At 36.5% G+C, this 20,146-nt stretch overlaps 1 protein-coding gene and 1 pseudogene across 1 annotated transcript in view; one reads left to right on the forward strand and one right to left on the reverse strand.

The window, feature by feature from the left end:
• Nucleotides 1-696: 696 nt before the first annotated feature.
• LOC132042185 (protection of telomeres protein 1a-like) lies at nucleotides 697-13,712 on the reverse strand (annotated as a pseudogene).
• A 5,736-nt stretch (nucleotides 13,713-19,448) lies between these two features.
• The window catches only part of LOC132047684 (DEAD-box ATP-dependent RNA helicase 16), a 7,324-nt gene continuing 6,626 nt past the window's right edge, over nucleotides 19,449-20,146 (forward strand). The window contains exon 1 of the mRNA XM_059438692.1: nucleotides 19,449-19,573. Within this exon, the coding sequence (XP_059294675.1) occupies nucleotides 19,449-19,573 (125 nt within the window). The remainder of the gene's footprint in view (nucleotides 19,574-20,146) is intronic.

Below are 20,146 nucleotides of genomic sequence, written 5' to 3' on the forward strand. Positions count from 1 at the left end.
TTGGCATCATATGTGGCGAGCTTAGTTACGCGTCAAACGCGGGTCGGATGCATTTAAAAGTGTCGAAACGCGCCGGCTGGGCGGTGTATTCACATTTCTACGCGCCATCGGCAAAAAAGGCGGGTTTACCATTTTGACAAAAATTTGTCCGGGGTAATAGGACCTCCGCAAAGGTTCGGTGTGTAGTTGGCATTTTGGTCAAACGTTGGGGGGTATTTTGACTATTATCTCGATTAAATCTAGTTATTCATTTTGCGCAAATGAAAATTGTCCTTATATTCCTTTGTGTAAGTTACAACTTCTCCTCGTTACTTGCCTGTCTGGTTTGGATCATATACCTGATTTTAATTACTCAAACGATATGAGCACTATATAATTGATTTAAATTCAACCATTTCTAGAGATATATGAGAGAATTATCTTAAAAGTGATTTTCTAATGTGATAATCAAATATGCTATTTGATTAAATAATAAATCCGGCAAAAGAATCCAGACCAAATAGGTAATATGTAGACTTGAACAAAACAAAATATGATTCATTCCTTGGACGAGTCCATGGCCTTGTTGCTTTCTTGTTGGACAGATCAGGTAATGTAATCTAGACTCGCAAATGGATGGCTCCAACAGGCATAATATAGTTGTGACACCAATAAGTAAATAAAAGAACTGATAATGAAGAAAGTTAAGACATGACAAGCAGCAAAGGCTTCGTTTACTACACGAAAGCAAAACTATTAGTATGTGCTAGCATGAGTACATTTGCAAAAGACAAAAGGAAAGTAAGTTTAGGTCATTCAAACCTACATGCTAGCAACTGCATCTGCACATTTGCAGAAGTGCCAAAATTACATATGGTCTTTGAAAGCACTGGAGGCATATACAATGGACAATCCTATGCTTTCAGAGTGGTAGCAAAAACTCCTGAAATTCCTACTTCCTCAAACGCTCGTCATCAGATAGGATAAGATTTTTAAGCAACACCTGATCCAGGGTGGATTTCTAAAATAATCACTCACTTCACTACCATCATCGCCTCTTCAGAAGTTCCAAGCAACAAATTCCTCTTTTTTGTTAATGCATAAACAGAGGGGTAGCCATCAAAAAACTGTTCCTGGTAAGTGGAGTAGCATCATGTCAAAACCAAGCTCGATCGTTAGTAGCTCAAATAATAAAACATGCAAATCAAGTTAGATTAGCAGATTTCTGCATATATATAAATGACACACAGAATCTTCATTTTGCTTCGAGATAACGAAGTCGAACAGTTGAATTACAAGTCTAGGTATGTCATATACACTCCCTCTCAAATACATAAAACCATACATAAAATACTGATATCCAAGTCCAGGAAACATAGTTAGATACTGAGCTAAGTCATGAAACATAGTCCCCAAATGGCTAACAATGGGCTGCAGTAATAAAGATTGATAAAAGATTGTAAGTGCACAAACAACTATTGTATCCTCTTTATACAGATATGCATGGATTCTGGCAGTTGGATCCTCCAGGGTCAACCTGATCCTATAAATCCCAGAAGGGAACGGAAATCTTCACTAGCCAAGGAAATGCCGCTACCACTCGAACTACACAGTGAAATTTACCTACGACCTGCAAGCAATAAGCTCAATGATGTAAGAGTGATAAAAAGTGCCAAGTCAGACATGTAATACCAAAAAAAAGAATGTTACTAGAATCATCCTAACTCGATAGCTTCTAAGAACTTTATATGCTCATGGAGACAAGGATGAAACTGAAATAGGAACTTGCACAGTTGCACTACATCAAGCACCAATTGTCCTCACGGATATTATTCCCCATGTGCTCCTTTTCCGCTATCACTAGTGTGAGTATAAATATAGTATAATCAGCAGGAGAAATGAAACTTATTATCCTCAAGTATGACCTGAGAAAAGATATTTCCATAACAAGCAACTTCACAGAGAGGTCATCCGGATAAATGGAATCAGGGAGGAATAACATAACACTGACTGCTCAAACTTTCTCAAGTCTTTAACGCTGCCAAGTATCTAGAAGATTCACTCAGTTGATAACAACAAACCTTTCTGGTACTTCAAAGAGCTCAAAAGCATATTATGCATTGCCGTTTTCTTAAATAATAGTATTTTCAGCCCTCTCGGCATTAATTATAAAGCAAATAAAATGTTAAATGTTTGAGTGTGAAGATGTAAGGTAGCTTGCAACATCGAAGAAAAAGATGGTTCATGGACATTACTACTTTCTTTATCAATACACTCTTCCAGCCTAGCCAGGATCTATTGGAAGGATATAACGCGTTAGGATGCCTATGTGCAATAAAAAGTCAAGAAGATGCAAGGTTTCTTGCAACGTCCAATAAATAAATTGTAAAGATAGTGTTAATATATCTCCAATACTTGGAATACTAAGAGCGCAAAAGAAGGAAATGATTTCCCTCTAAGGTGGTTGAGATACCCTTGGATTTCGCCAGAGCCCTCATCAAGCTGAGACAAAAGGTATATTACGAAGTCGGTCTCTGAGAATTTAGAAAATAAAAGAGATGTTAGAATGTGTTATTAAAGCATCAAAAACATTGGTTGAGCATACAAGGAAAACCTGTTATGTCAGATGGCAAGGAAAACTTGACAAAGGTATCCATCCCCATTTTAGATTTACGACGCTCATCGTACTGCCTATCATGTAATTGCAAACAATTGAGGTAAATTCAGAGGTGCATGGTATTATACTGACGGGACAAGTTGTTACAAAACACCTTGCTGCCAAGAGTAGCTATGCAACTGATAATTGGGCATGAGCCTCCATGTTATGAAGTTATAGGCTATGACATGCTTGTCAAATAACAACGTTGAACATGCTTATCAGTGCAATTGAGTTTTCACACTATTGTTCTTTTTTCTTTTCTGATAAGGTTTCAGACCTTTTGTTGTTTTTCTTTGAGACAATTCCACACCAAGATTGTACCATATACGTACTAAAACAAGAAGAAGAAATACCTCATGCGCTGTAAAACAATGTCATCGTCATCAGATAAGTAGCAAACCCTAGTAAAGGGCATTAAGAACTAGCACACAATGCTGTATGAAGTTCACATCTAATGTTAATCAGTTTAACCCATCGATTGCTCTTGAGAAAGTTAATGCCAAGTTTCTCATTGCAACATCAACAGTTACTCAAGACAGTTCCAAGAGGTGGCAAAGTACAGAGAATATCTCTTTGCAAAGTGAAGTCCACAGGCTGCAACGGAAGTGGATTTTCATTTTCTTCTTCTAGCCTGTAATTCATGAAATTGTTGGCCATAGCATTTCAGGATCAGGTACCAAATCATCTATAACGTATGCAAAAACTTTCTAGAAAGAAGCAGGCATGTAGATATTTAGTTGACCTCTCTGATTGAGAGGTTTGATTATATTCCTTTTAAGTACTGGAAGAAGGCAGATATTTTAGGGGCCATTGAGGCTTTAGCTTTCTGTGATCTTTGCAATATAAATCTCAGTTACCCAAGTAATTTGGTGATACTCATTAAGATCAGGAAGTAAACAAGTTTGGCTGTTAGTTTGCATCAGGTCAGTCTTTTAGGTGTCTTAGAGTAAAATTGGTTGAAAATAAAAGTTATGCTTGAAATATGAAGAGCTTCCAGCCTATTGAATTATGTTATTAAGCCCAATTCTGAGCTTCTTGTTTCAACATAGCTACAATTGTTTTGAGAGGAAAAGGCATTAAACTGGATAGATATCTCCCTAGTTCAAAGCCTGATTAAAAAGTAGAAACACTCACTTAGTGTTGATAGTGACCGGTGGAGTATCTGTGCCATCCACACGAGAAGCATCCACTTGTCTTTTTTCAACTTCACATACGTGGAACAATCTGGCATATGCCAGTGTAATTTGCAATGGAAGTGTTAGTAAATTTGAATGTAGTGTCAATACTTAGTAAATATGAATGTAGTGTCAATACCCAAGAACATGCAACCCATATTTGTTTTGCCAATATATTCAAGATACATTTAAGGACAGTTATTTTAAGAAACAAAACTACCTTGCAGCCTTGCAGATCACAAAAAAAAAAAAAAAAGACTACCTTGCAGAGCAAATTGAAGCGCTCTCCTTCTCTGATCTCTTTCAACGAATGTAAATCAGGGTCAAACCTATCAGAAAATGAACCATCTGCTGAGTACCAAGAAAATTGTGAGCATATTTGAGGGAGATATAAGAAAATTCAAACAACAAAATAAATTCTTTAGTTAATAAAATCTTTTACTAAGAAAAAGGAAACACTACCTTCATTTTGGTGTAAGGATGCAGATCAGTTGGTAGACCTTTTGTGATCTCCGTGCACTAGTTTTTGGTCATAGTTTCTGTTGATAACTTTTTGGAGTCTCCAGCATACCTTAATGCTGAGAATACAACCAGTTTTTCAAAAAAAAAAAAAAAAAAGGGAAAACACTCCCAGAATCAAAATGGCATCTGTGTTGTTCTCGTTTTTTTCTTTTCTCTTTTCCATTATTTTTGTTGGAGGCTACGGATAGAGGGAAGGGATTCCGTGATTGGATCAATCCTTTAAAGCAAAACTGATGTTTCAAAGAAGGACAGAGTTAATATTAACTAAGATTATGTGAGAGGCTATAGCAACTAGATAACTACAGGTAAATGTGCACACACATATCTCGAACACCTTTTGCAGGCAGCAAAGTTGGCTGCTCCATCCTATGCTATATGGATACATTCTTTGTCTTGACATGTCTGTGTCGAACAAGTCTGACAAGGGTATTCATGAAAATGCTTTCATACTACACCAAATATTCATTGAACAATATGTACTCGTACATATATAATGGATATGTATTCCTAAACAGAATCATCAACATAGGGTACATTCTTTTATGCAACTTTCATCAGCTAAATAATTAAATCTTTATGTACTGAATTCTATTATAAGCATCACTCTGAAGTTGGCACTACTGATGAAAGTACCTGTATCAATCTTGTGATCAACCAACCACTTCATCAAATCCAGTATAAATTTCTTGTCTTGCTCTCTAGCGTGAGATACTTAGAACATTGGTAAGGGATGAAAGTTGATTATTTTTTCCTAAATCAATATTGCAAATGAAGAGATACTTCTTGTTGAATAAAGCATAAATATCGGGTCCATGAGTTTTCATCTGCAGGCCGACAAATACCATTTGTAAGGATTGACACCATATTTTTATTTCCAGAAAATAAAACTTAGAACAATAAAGTTCGATCAATTAGGACAAGATCATGCATTCAGGTTGTTGGCCAATCCATAAATGTTGCTATTTTTTTTTGAGAAATTGACCTTTATTTATTTCCCACTTGGCCTTTGCCCATGATTTGTAATTGTAGATTCATAAGCAGTTAAAATATAACAAAGTCTAGAAGATAGAAGCGCTACGGAAAAACAAGTTGTCAATGTACTCTAATCATCTTTTAGAAGCAACAAGCACTTTCGCTTTAGAGCATAGAGAACACATTTCCAATGGCTTAAATTTCCATCAAGTGATAGACTAACTGCAAAGGGGGACCCTCATAACCCAGAAATGAATATAAATCAGATGCCACAAAAAGAATTGACGCAATATCTAGTTAGTTGCTCCTGTCTAAAGAGAATGGCTGAATCGTGAAGGATGCCAAAATATCAATCAACCATTGTCAGAAATTGAGTCGTCTATTTAACAAAAATATTATGAGATGGTCCATCGGAAGTGCTCAAGCTACTTTTTGAAATCCTTCCAGACTTTTGGGTCGGCACAGGAGTGTACCCTTTTGAAAGCCAAGAATTCTAGATAATTGACCAATTGTAATAATCCTTGTATGATATGGTGCTTAGTTTTCAAAAGAAAATTCAGTGCATTTCAACATTTATTTTAGGATTTAGTTACCCTATATCTAAGTTCAACATTTCCATTGCACGTAAAAATGTTGAAGATATGAATCAATACCCACAAGGCTACAAGAAAATATTAGAGCAAAATTAGTTACCACAACTTGAGAAAGCTGAATTATATCACCAACAGTCAGCACTTGAGGAAGCTTGTCCATAGTCTCCGCGAAAAATTCTGAAATCCCTGGGCTTGGGTAGGACTCATCTATGATCTTAATGCCGCAAAAGCAATCTACAAAATACAAACAAAAGAAGCCACAATCAAGCCCAAAAAGTTCGTTCCACACAATGCTGTGAAAAAAAAAAAAAAACAACTTCGGGATATAAACTACTCATATCCCAAAATGTGATGAGGACAACATGGTGTTCAACAACTCAATGCACCTTGCACAAGTGCTGGTGGTATGTATAACAAGTTAAGCAGCAGTTATGTTTAGTTAATGATCTGCCTTGATGAAATCCATCCTCTCCGCTCAGTCAGCCATTCACATTGGGTTTTTTACCATTTCCAAAAAAAAAAAAAAAAAAAACATTCACATTGGTTTTGGTGATCTCTTTCTTTTCGGCTGCTATAGCACTTTATTTACTTGATTCCTGTTGACTCTTTACATGACCTTAGATAGGAGGGTATGGAGGACTAGGTTAGGGTAGAAGGCTAGTAGGTAGTCGCGTTTATCCTTTCTTACGAGTAGTTGCATTGCTCTATAGTTTTGTCTCTTGATTTTATATATCTGTTTTCCACGTAATGGTTTATCATGGTTTATTCACTTTCGTTGTTTTCATTTTCATAGTGCTTCGAATTGTTTGCCCGTATCGACCTTTCTATGCTTTTTCTTGGGCGGTCTTCCAAAACAGCCTCCCCCTACCTAGAGTAGGGGCAAGGCCCGCGTACTCTGCCACCACCTGGATCTCCCCGAATTCGTGTGGGGATTCCTTTGGTATGTTGTTGTTGTTGTTGATTTCGTCTGTTGACTCTTTATTCATCTGAGCATTCAATTGATATCAGTCTGGTCTACGGTTTGCAAGTGAGACTAATGAGCGCTGAATCTGCTTACAAATCTGAGTCTTTTTATCCGTATTGTTGAATTGTGTTACCATCTCAAATTCTCATCTAAAAGCTTAAGTTGTTACAAAGGGTAGACTTTTATTTACTTATGTAAAGACAACAACCCAGTTCCTCAACTAATGTGGAACATTCTACAAACTAATGGGTTCTAGGGAGGGTAGAGTGTACGCAGACCGTAGAGAGGTTGTTTACGATAGACCCTCAGCTCAGAGAAAACCAAATCAAAGCAGACCGGAAAAAGAAATAACAGAAATAAAGAAGCCATGACAATATACTAACTAAATCATGACAAAGCAGTCTGGAAAGAAGCAACGATAATGTAACTACCACAAAATCTTACGACAATCGAAGTACAAGGCATACCAGATAATAACAGAAATCAAAGGACAAGAAACTACTAGAAAGATACGAAGCGTGACAACGCTCAACTTTTTCTTTTAGAACCGGTAAAGTTGTATTCCTCATCATTAAGGGTATGCTGGCCACCTCCAAAAGTGAGTAACCAAAAGAAAGGGAAAAGGACTTGCTGCAAAACCTAATAAATCTACAATCTGATTTGTTCCTCTATACAAAGTTGTTTACACCAGAAAAGTAAAGATACAATACAATCCATTTTACTTTCAGAATAGAATTAGACCTATCATCTTCAAAACATCTCCCATTTCTTTCTCTCCACACAGTCCACCATATGCAGGCTGGTATTATCCTCCACCACCTTTTCTGACTTTTGCTCCTTCCCCTTCTAATCCAGCAACTGAACAAATCTAAAGTGTGCTCTGGCATGATCCATCTTGTAGTAGAATATTTGAGAAAGATTTCCCAAAGATGGACATTGAACTCGTAATGAAGAAACAAATGTTTGTTAGTTTTCCCTGTTTTGTTGCAGAGAAAACATCTGGTTACTAACTGCATTCCTTTCTTTTGTAAAAATTTTTTAGTAAGACAGGCTCTCTTTACCACTAACCATGTGAAACATTTCACCTTGGTAGGTACCAATGTAGCATCCCCTTTGGGAGGGTGCCACCTTCGAATCAAAGCTAATTTTACACTTACGACCTTTAGAAGAAGCTTATGCCAAAGGATATTCACGAATAGATTTAACAACGGAAAAAAAAGGGGCCACGCGAAAAAGGGGAAAAAGTGCGGCATTCTTCTTTTTTTTCATTACGCCCTTCAAAAATTTCTTAGATAAAATGTAACATCGGTATCATTTTTAAAGTGGTAATTCCCTTCTCCAAATATTCAACTTATTTAAGAAACTTCGTTTTTGAAATTTTCTAAATCAAGACCATTAGGGCTCGCCATAAGATACATAAAACTCAAACTAGCGATTATCGCAAAACTATTGTCTTTCTTTGTACATAATTTCAAGACAAAATATAGACCCGATACGGCATGACTTAAGTTAAAAGCACACCTAAAAATGGCAAAACAAGTCACCAAGTTCATGTTAAAGCATATGGTCTTGTTTTCATACGTGCCTTCAAAATTTCATACATAAGTGTCACGCGTGTATCATGTACAAGTCCCAAAATTTTACAAGAACCGGATGCAAATGCAAATGTGATCTTCACAAGTAGGGCTCCCAATCTACTCGATCGGCCGTACTCTACATCTCGTCTTGCACCGCACCTACGATAAAAACAACTATCGTAGCGTAAAGCTTGGTGGTGTATGTCTGGGCTTGGAGCCATTAGATTCTCAATTCCCTTATTCGTCGTATGTGGCTTCAAAAGATAACAATAAACCAAGCAAACAAGTGTATCAAAGTATCAAATACCAACCTTCAAAGAGTTTCAAAATATCACTTTAATATTCGTAGGCTTAAGTATCAAGAAAGCTTATAATTGAATTCAAGTAGTTGTCAAATAACAATTTCGCCCGATGTGTACGTGCGCCATCCCGCGAAGCACAATCAAAATCGAGATTGGGCCGTAGCCCCAAATCGAAGGACCGAAGCCCGTATCAGAAGGGGTCGTCCCAATAGTCGAGAGAATCGAGAGCCGTGTTGAAAGTGGCCTTCCACTCGTACTTCGAGAATGGACGAAAATCCGTCGAGACGGAAATGTAAACCAAAGTCAAGATGGCCCAGTATCCGGAGTGAGGGCATGCCAATATCGATGACAAAGTCACCGTAACAAGAAGGACAAAGTCCCCAACAAGGGTGCGAAATGATCGACGATTCTAGTGGGCGATTTAGCGAAGTTTTGCAATGCTTTAAACAATAATCATACCGTGACATAAGATGAAAAGTAAGGAAACAACCCACCAAGGTACTTCAAAAATTCCGGAAAACAAAAGGTATTTTAAGTTCGAGTTTATACACAAACTGGCGTTTTACCGTACGACAAGTTCTACCACAACCCGAAGAGCTCCATCGCCTACGCCATACCAACCGCAGTCCACTTCGTCAAAACAATTCCCCTTAGCTTGTACAAGAGTATATATACCTTAAATATACAACCAAATATCTACTTAAGTTCAAGAGTCTCGGCACATCAAAACTAAACATGAAATCAGTGAAAATCAGCCTAAACTGTCAAAACAGGAATTCTGGACAGTTCTACTGTCTTGTACTGTCGCTCAGTTTCGAAGGGGTAAATGGCAAGAATAGACTTTGTGGCCTTAATTAAAGTTGTACATATATGTCTTAGGGTCTCAGGGAATTTAATCACCCCCATAGCAATTTTGTACAAAAAGATATGCTCAAAATACTAACAGCAGTGCATGTAGGAAGTCCAAAACAGAAAACTGGACAGCACCTCCCCTGTACTTCTTCGCCCCTTTTCGGGTGGATACAGGCAAAACTGGGTTTTAGACCCTGAATAAGTTCTAGGTCTATGAATTAGCTTTCTAAAACATCCGAATCACTCCAAAACGGAGGTCTACACAAGAGTTATGCTAAAAATACTAACAGCAGTCCAATTCAAAAACAGGTTTGTGACTTACCTTAATCGCGTGAGTTGTTTTGGGGCTCAACCAAGGAAATTCTCGAGGATTGATTTGGTGGATGAATGTTAGGAGAGGAGGGAAGTTTTTGGTCTTTTCTGAGCGGAACCGAAAATTAGAGGAGCACAAATAAGAGACAAGGGGTATTTATCTTACTTGATGAGAATGAAAAAGGTTAGTAAATAATTATCTTCCATGAGAAGATTGAAGGAAAATAATAAAATAAACTACAGTAAATTAAGGTTGCCCACCTTTATAAATATTTAATCTATTTGATAAATTTAATAAGATAATCATAATAGGAGTAGTTTAAATAACTACACCATAACATAGACAACAAGTATCAAACATCGTCGAGTTATATTCACAGAAGTGTGAAGTAAAACATACCCTTATTATCAAATAATGGTCAATCAAAAATTCAAAAGCTAGTTTTAAAAGAATTGGGGTGTCACAACCAAGGTTTTCAAGATGGAATGCCATTGATATTGTGGCAACTTCCCGACTCCACTTGCGTCTCTTGTCTTGTGACTGTTGATTGCAAACAACCATCCTTGTTATACTTTCCATATAATCTTGCCAGTTGTGATACCGCTGGAGCTTCTGGTTTTCGAGTAATGATGCTTTACCACTCCACTTCCCAATCATTTAACAACTTTCTAAAAGAAAGGATGGTTGTCCTCGGTGATCCATTCTACCATACTACCCCGATCCGTGTCCTCCACAACCTCCTATCTACGGTCATATCCTCGGTGAGCTGAAACTGCATCATCTCCAGTCTAATCACCTCTCCCCAATACTTTTTCAGCCTATCTCTACCTCTCCTGAAACCATCCATAGCCAAACTCTCTCACACCGCCGCGGGGGCGCCCGGAGCATCTCCTTTTCACATGTCCAAACCACATGGCCTCGCTTCCCGTCTTATCCTCCGACGCCACCCTTCTCCGTCCGAGACATCTTCATTTCGATTCTCCGTCTCTCTGCGTATTTCATATCCACCGCAACATCCTCATTCCACCACCTTCATTTTCTGAACGCCGAGAGTTCTTATCGCTAACCTCCACCCCATATAACGTAGCGGTCCTAACCATCACTCATAGAACTTACTTTTAAGTTTTGGTGGCACGCTTTTTATCACACAAGTCCGATCACAGCCCATTTCATTCACTCCCGCACCAATACGTCGTGTGACATCTTGGTTTGGCATCTCGCTTCTCGATAATGAACTAAGATTCGAAACTTCCTCTTTCGAATGACACCAGGTATCAAGCCTCACCGTCACGCCTTCTCATGCCTACTTCACCGACTTCGCTCCAGTTCGCTTGGGCTGCTCACTTGGAAAACTTTAGATTTTGGTATTTTCCAAAACCCCATTGGGGTTAATTCCCGCGAGTCTCCCTCAAACTTGTCATCTTGCAACAACTACCCGCGACCTCCGCGAAATTTGCCCCCGTCACCGTCTCACGAGGGCAAATAAAAACGAGCTAACCAGGCCCACCCGTGCGACCCTCCTGTGAGGTGATCGAATTTCCCCCTTTTCCTTACCTAATCTTGGGTCCATCACGTATCGCATCAAAGCGTACGTAGATCGCTTCCCCACATCTCCGAGAACCTCGCGGGGACTTTGTCGTAAACCTTTTCTAGGTCGATGAACACCATAGGGAAGTCCTTCTTCCCTCCCTATCTTGCTCCTCATTCGCCTTACTGAATGAATGCTTCGTAGTCGAGCACCCGGTATGAATCCGTTAAAACTAGTTCTACAAATAGACACGCCTCTTCTCACCCTCACCCAAACTTTCATAGTGTGGCTTAAGCGAACAATACCACCAGAATTGTATCTTTAATATACCCCCTCCCCCCTCACACACACACACACCTCCAACACACTTGGAACCTAGTGGAATTTGACATTGGTTCAAAGTGGGTTTATAAGATAAACTATTGAAAGATATAAAGCAGAGGGAATACACAGAGAGAAGGTATAGACTATATAAGAACTTTCTATCCAATAGTTCTATTTGTATAGTCTTCTATCCAATAGTTAGATAACAACCATTATGTGATTATATAGCAGCAAAGAAGGAATGGGATATATACCAACTGGATGTGAACAACACTTTCAGTATCTCCTTTCAGAAATTGAAAATGAATTGTCTAGTGTTTTTTTATTTTTGGTGTATTCATGACCTTCCTCGAAAGGCTGAGGACATTATCACTGTTTTAGATTGTCTGTGAAGGTCCTAGGTGGTAGGTTTTGCCTTTGTAACCACTACTTGTAAGTATTACTGAAGTACACCTTTGGTGTAGCTTTGTCTATAATAGAATGTTAACTGTTTCAAAAAAAAAAAAAAATGTGAACAACACTTTCCTGTACATTGACTTAAAAGTGGAAATCTATATAAAGGTCCCTCTGCAGTGTGAGGAAATCATTCTATGGTCTAAAACAGGTGTTGAGGTACAGTATTATGTTCAACAGCTCAATGCACCTTGAGCAAGTGCTAATGCCATGCATAAGCAGCTAAAATACGGATTTCTTTAGCTGATGGTTCACTGTAATTATTGTATACATTGGTATTCTTGTTGTTCAAACACATATACGCGTGTATCAGTTTGGACAGCAATTGAAAAATGAGAATTTGATTCTCCTTCAGCTCCATTTTCTGCCTTCTTTTACTCTGCTCAGTGAGCAGAGAAGCTTTTCAAGAAAGTTTGAACTAGAGCTTTCATGTCTACAAAATGAATTATGGCTTCCTGCATACAAGAGCCAAACCGTCTAATTTTCTAGTTAATTTCAGATGCCATACCAAATTTTCATTTACAGATCTACCAAAAAAAAAATTATCAAAAATTAAAAATGTTAAGAATATATTTTGAGAAATGTGATGAAGGTGCAGCCCCCCCCCCCCCCCGGTTCCAAAATGAGTGAGTAGCTTCCGGATATAAGTTAAAATTTAAGAAAGGTCTAAACTTTCAAGTCGACTTCGTCCTTGATTACTTTCCCAACTAAAAATGGCATCAAAAAGTACAGCAAAAACTAGAGTTAATGGTTAAAAAAAAACACCTGAACTATTACTTTTCACGAGTTTCCTACTAGATGTTCCCTTTTCCTACCTAACTACCACCGCCTGTGTATTAAAAAACACCTCGAAACTACGCCAACTATCAGCTAAACGATCACCATCTACTCAACTAGGTCTGTTTTAATACATTAGTGGTGATAGTTCAAGTAGGAAAAGGGAACAATTGATAGTTATCTTTCGGTGGCGGAGCAGAATTTACTGTGGGGGTTTCAAAATATAAAAAAGTAAACATACGAAGAAGCCTAAGGGGTTCAACATCTAATATATATACATAAAAAATAATTTTAACCTTGTAAAAATAGTGTTTTTTTCCGCCGAGGGGGTTCGGATGAACACCCTCGGCTCTATGTGGCTCCGCCACTGGTTATACTCCGTGTGTTTTGTTGACCATTATTAATAAATCATAGTGAAATAAAGAATTATTCACCTATCCAAACAGGTATAAAACGTAAGAGGAAAAAGTTACCAGTGCCTTTGGACTGTTTAGGGAGACCGGTTTCGATGACGACGCCTATAAGATTAACTTTCTGGTTAAGTGCAGCTCTAGCATCTACTATTTTAAGGAACTTGTAGTCATCCCTGCTACTGCTAATGCTCCGACCCATTTTGAAAAGGAACTTGCAATTCCTGTTTGTTTTCTGAAGAAACACGCTCACCGAGGTAAGTCGGGAGATAATAGTGATAGGGCGCCAAAAACAAGCGTCTTTATTTTTTGATCAGTGTGGGGGCGTGCGCGCACTCATATTTATGACCCGTTTGGCCAATCAATTATTCACTTTTTTCCGGAAATTTGTTCATTTTTTTTACATGAATTGCCCTTCTTTTGGGGTGGTCTTTAAATTTTACCCCTCATATTTGTGGTCTTTAAATTTTGCCCTCCTTTCTTTGATGTCTTTAATTTTTGGCAATTAGAATTGCCCTGCCGTTGGGGTGGTCTTTAAATTTTCCCTATTATTTGAAATCTTTAAATTTTGCCCTCGCATAAACCCATAGGTTATGTTCAACCCACGCCTTGTGATAAAAATTTTAAAAAAATTCGCAAGCAAGTTTTTAAATTTAGCCTAACAGTATACACGTGAAGGAATTACCAAGTTATCTGGACACGGCGTCTTATCTTTATACTTATGCCTTATGGGTGATTTTCAGTACATATCTGGTCAAACATAACTTTGATAATTCATTCAAAAGTTTATCGAATCCGACATAAAAGTTTTGCCCGTTAAAAGTATGCCCGGCGTAACTTTGTGAAGGAATTGCAAAGTTATATGGGACAGCATCTTATGCCTTATCGGAGACTTGGCATAAGTATCTTGGTCCGGCATAACGATAATTCCTTCACAAAAGTTATCTTAGGGTCGGCATAAAGTTTGCCCGTTAAAAGTATGCCCCGCGCGTACTTTGTGAAGGAATTATCAAAGTTATGGGACAGCATCTTATGCCAATCTGCCCGTAAGGCGTGGTATCTTGGGTCGGCGTAAAATGTGTAATTCCTTAACAAGTGTATCTTTGTTGGCATAGCGAAATTTTTGCCGCGCGAATTTTTTTAAAATTTCGCGTGGGTTCGAACACAGGACCTATGGGTGATGCCAAAGCAAAATTTAAACATTTCAAATATGAGGGGCAAAATTTAAAGACCACCCCAAAAGAAGAACATTTCCGCGCAAAAAAATGTTAATTTTTGCCCTTTGCGTTGCAACCCTGAGCCTCGCGCAGAAATCATGAGGTTCTTGGTTCGAACCCCCTACTCAAGCATAAAAAAAAAAAAATCGTAAGGCAAGATTTGGATCGCGTGTATCTTGGACTCGACATACTGCTTGTTAAGGAATAACCAAAGCTTTGCGACCGACATACTTATGCACTGGCGGGGCGGACTTGGCGTAAATGTGTCGGAGCCCGCATAACTTGGTTATCGTAACAAGTGTATGCGGGTCGGCATGTTATGGCGAGAGTCTTTTCCTAGTTATGCCTTATGGGGCATACTTTTTAGTTATCTTGTATAGGCGGACATTTTAGTTAAGATAATAAAAGAAGTATCTTTTAAGTGAAAGCTTTTAACTTCTTCTCATGATAAATTTTGCCTTATAAGGCTAAACTTATAGTTATGCGGGTCGTTAAACTTATAGTTATGCGTCCGCATAACTTTAGTTATTCACTCATGAAAAGTTCTGCCTTACGGGACATCTTTTAGTTATGTCTTATGGGACATTTTTAGTTGATAACTAAAAGTTTACCTTGAAAAAGTAAAAAAATTAAAAAAATAAAAATATATATATATGCCTCAAGGCGAGTTCCCCCCGTGTTCCGGCGGACTTTTTGGTTAAACATAACTAAAATTTTGCCGGTGGGGGCATAGCGAAATTTAAACTACACTTATGAATTTTTTTTAAAAATTTTGACTAAGTGGGAGTTCGAACCTGGAACATGGGTTTTTAAGAAAGATGGCAAATTTAAATATTACAAATATGAGGGGCAAAATTTAAAGACCACCCCAAAAGAAGGACAATTCGCAACCAAATTTGTTTCACTTGTCCAGAAATTTGTTTCTAACACTTTTTTCAAAAGTTAGTGTTTGGCATGAAAAATTCAATTGAATTTAAAAAACAATCAAAACCTTATTTTTCACTTTTTTCACCTTTTCCATTTTCTATTTTGGACCTTACTTTTGTTTTTTCTGTTTCCGATTTTTACCCTAAATTGTTTTTATTTTTATAAAAAGGACCCTCATTTATAGTAGCTAGCAATTAGAGTAAATATAGTAAATATACCCGACTGGCGTAGCTGCCCACTTTACACCATAAAATTCCTCAACCTCTCAATAAAATGTGAGAGGATTATATTAAAGAATAGCTATTACTAGTGTTGTTGATTTTTAGACACTAATGGATCTTTGTAATAATATATTTAGAATTGAAAAATTGTAATAACATAGTACCCCCTCCGGGTAAAAAAGAGTGTCCACTTAGCCTTTTTTTACTTACGTCAAAAAGAGTGTCTACTTATCAAATCAAGAAAGAATTAACCTGATTTTTTTAGATTTTCCCCTATTAAGTACTATGTGATCAAATCTCAATACCTATTTAATTAGGGGCAGTCAAAAGAAACATGTCTTTTATTCTGAGTCATTCTTGTTCGAATCTTTTTCTAGTATTGGTAGTGTTTACAGCTACTTGGTTTAGTTCTTGTTGGGTTATGGAGACAAGTGCAAGGTGGGGTCGATGGGCCGGTGTTTACGCACTGGTTATGTTTATTAATTGTTGAGGTGGTATTGCTAGTTTTAGAAATTGAGGGTATAAATCATATTAAAAAAATGCATTTCAACTACCAAATATTATTTACAAAAGCTATGGCCAAATACAGCTCCAACTTCAAAAATTTCGAAAAAAGTGATTTTTTTTCTATGGCCAAACGCCTAGATAATTTGACTAAACTATCCTTAATTAAATATATATTGAGATTTGATCATTTGACACTTAATAAGGTCATATGAAAATTAAGATTAATTTTTTTTCTTAATTTGATAAGTGGACACTCTTTTTGAATGAAGCTAACTGAACACTCTTTTTGAACCGAAGGAATTATTTATTAAGACATTCTAAAATGTGTAATATTAGAGATTAGAGAAAAATGACAAAAATGGTCACTTTTCTTTGGTGGTAGATTTAAAATAATCTACTATCTATTGAGTAACTATGGTCCGTTAAGTTTACTAAAGTGACCACTTTTGGTCTTTGTCAGATATTTATCAGACTTTGATTGCTAAATTTAATCGGATTGTTAAATTTAACAATCGGTGTTTTAGTAAATATTTGACGGACACCAAATTGGCAAATTTAAGAGCCAAAGGCTGATCAATTAATACTTATGAGACTATTTTAAACCTACTATCAAAGATAAGGGATCATTTTATCATTTCTCGTATTATCGTTAAAAAATATGAATATCATTGTACTTTTAAGTTTTCTATTAGTTTAGTTTTGAATAATAAAGGAGAACAAGAACGGGTAATAAAATGTGCAATATCACTCGTGAAATTTTATAGATAAATACTATCTAATAATGTTGTGTTTGTAGATAAAATTACTTGGACCGGAACAACTAATGAAAAATTTAGCACCAAATTGGCATACAATATTCATGTGATGCTAATACCACCCCGAATGACAATAAATGAACTAATATATGGAAAAATCACATTTCTAAAAAGAGAAAACCTTTTATGTGACTTGTGAGAAATGATAAATTTGTGTCACATCAGATTAGATTCACCGAAAAATTTATCGAGTTACCAAAATGTGAACGATATAACCCTAATGCGGAGGACTTTTGTCATATATTATCAGAGAATGGCTAGAACCTAAATTTATATGGAGCAAGTTTATCTCACCAAGTGCCATTGAGGCTATGACTGCTAAGCCAATTATTGATTAGCTTGATGATGTTATAAATAATACATGGCACCTTCGTAGTGTCAATCTTCTATTTTCAATTATGTGGCATATATGAAAAGATCGTAATAGAAATTTGATCAAACAAAAATGTTTATTTATTGATGTTATGTGCATACATATTAATAATAATTATGCTAGGGAAATTGTTGAACTAGTTTCAAGTCCGTATCATACTTCTAAACAAGCCAAACTAATTGTTTGGTTTCCCCATTGTGCAAGAAAGGTAAAGCTGAACAGTGATGGGAGTGTCAAGACAAAGCAGACACGTCGCTTTTGGAGGGATCTTTAGAAATGATATAAGAAAATGGTTGATGGGATACTCAGGTAAGATGAGACATACCTCAAACTCACAAAAAAGCTAAGCGTATAGCTAAAATAGTTGTAAGAAGAGACATACCTCAAAGCCACAAAAAAGCTAAGCATATAGCTAAAATAGTGGACTACCAACAACTAGAGGTGGAACAGACTGCTTACTTGCAGTAAAACTTATTCAAGATAAGGACATAAAACATCTTCCTCTTACAGCTTTTATTGAAGGTCGCTGATATTGTTGAATGTCACCATGGTCTCTATTAAGCACATCCGGAGAGAGGCGAGATTAAAGTGCCGATTTTCTAGCTAATGAATGGCACGAGCACGATGAAGATATGATAATCTGGGGAAATATGGTCAATAATATGGAGTTTCTACATACTTCTGACAGACTTAAGCGACATTACTTTTGAAAGAATATAAACATATCTAGTCTTTTTCATTGTACAAAGGAAAAAGATACTAAATTTGTATAGGACTTTTGATTACTATATTACTTTATTTACTAATCTTAATACCACTTTAAATTATTTATATTTTTTGCTAGTTTAATACTTCAATTATTGAGTGTTATATTATCCCTCAACTATAACATTGTCTATTCAAATACCACGCAATGTCAACGTCATGAGAGTGATCTCACTCTCTTCGTTGTCTGTAAAAATTAAAAAGTATGCTAAAAAGAACATTCATATAATATTTTATGTTTATTTTTTAAAATTATACTAACAGTAAACTCAGGGCAATTCTTTAACGCATCAACAACTATTTCTGACATGATTCATATGTTTCACTATAGTTTTAGAATCCTAAAATCAGAAAAGTTATTTTTGCTTTGCATAATTGATATTGTAAGAAATTTTAACATGCTAAAGAAATTTGTTTTCATAGTTAATTATATAATATCAGATGTAATTATTATAAGTTTATTACATATATCTTAAATTAAACGTGATCTATACTTTCGTCCATGTTTAACAAAATTTGAGAATAATCCCGGATTTCACTAGATTTTGATTTGGTATCTTCTAATTATTTGGGATTTTAGTAGAGGTACTTCAAACATTGGCCCTTATTTTTAGGGTGAGAAAGAAATTGATTTATCAGTTTGGTCTGCTCCAATTATCCATAGAGTAAATCAAATGTAGATTAGAATTTAGAACTATGGTGATTATGCTGTTTTTTTTCTTTTTCTAACAATATATTATTTCATTTTGCCAAACAATTAAAATTACGATCATTCAATAAAAACCGCGGTCAAAAGAAATTCTCAACGAGTACAAAGTTTTCTCTTTCAACGCCCCACTCAAATCCTCGTACCTTCACAAAACCCCAAATATAGGGACAGTAAGTAAGCTTTGGTCCAAATAGTTACGACTCCGTTAAGAAAACCCCTCATATTTTCCCCCCGTTTCCATTTCTCTCCCCTCTTCCAAGTTCCAACTTCTCTCTCTCGCTCTCTCTCTCTCTCTCTCTCTACATATATATAAAAATAATATAATAATATCGAATGAATTGTTAAATCTCTTTCATCCTTTTCAATTTCTGCGCTGAATCGGATCTGAAGAACCCTCACTTTTTTTTTATTTTGCGTAGTTGAGACTTGACAGCTTCGAATTTGGGATGCATTCGAATAATCAAAATAGGGAGGCAATGGAAGGCGGACAAGGAGATTGAGATTGTTGATGAAAATGAGTTCCCGTCATCAGTTATGGGACGAAAGCAGTCCAGTGGTGGCTCACGATAATCATAATGATAGTGCTGTTGTTGAGATGACTTCCGTTCCTCCTGGATCTTCATCTAATCACCATCTCAAGTAATATCTCGTGTTGACTAGTACTTACTAATATACTACTCTATTAGCGTGATACTTTTTACTTCCGAAAGATTAAAAACTGTATGAACTTTTGAAGCTAAATTGGATTAGGTTAAATTTATATATATTTGAAAACTATAATGAGAAATACATTTTAAAATGTTAGTCAAAATAATGCCGTTTGAATCTCGAGTAAAGCAAAAAATATCACATACATTGGGACACAGGGGAGTGATAACTCTTTGTGGGATTTGATGAGAGCCTCTTGCTCTTAGTTGGCACTGAATATTATGAAATCTCCACTTCATTTTTGTTTGTTTAACCATTTATTAACTTAATAGCAATTATAGGGACCGTAAGGACTGATAAACACAAACTTAGGAATACCTGTTAAATTTAGAGCTGGGCTTACTTCTAGATGAGGGTTTGAGTCAACATTTCTCCATTTTTTGTGCAAAAAATTGAGTCAATGTATATAGTTTGTCCACAGATTGAACATAATACTACAGCTAAATGGGTCATTGGAAATACTTAAATCTGCCATTGTGCTTTCATATAGTCCAAATACTTCAG

This window comes from Lycium ferocissimum, chromosome 2 (assembly GCF_029784015.1).
Source record: "Lycium ferocissimum isolate CSIRO_LF1 chromosome 2, AGI_CSIRO_Lferr_CH_V1, whole genome shotgun sequence".
Lineage (NCBI taxonomy): Eukaryota > Viridiplantae > Streptophyta > Magnoliopsida > Solanales > Solanaceae > Lycium > Lycium ferocissimum.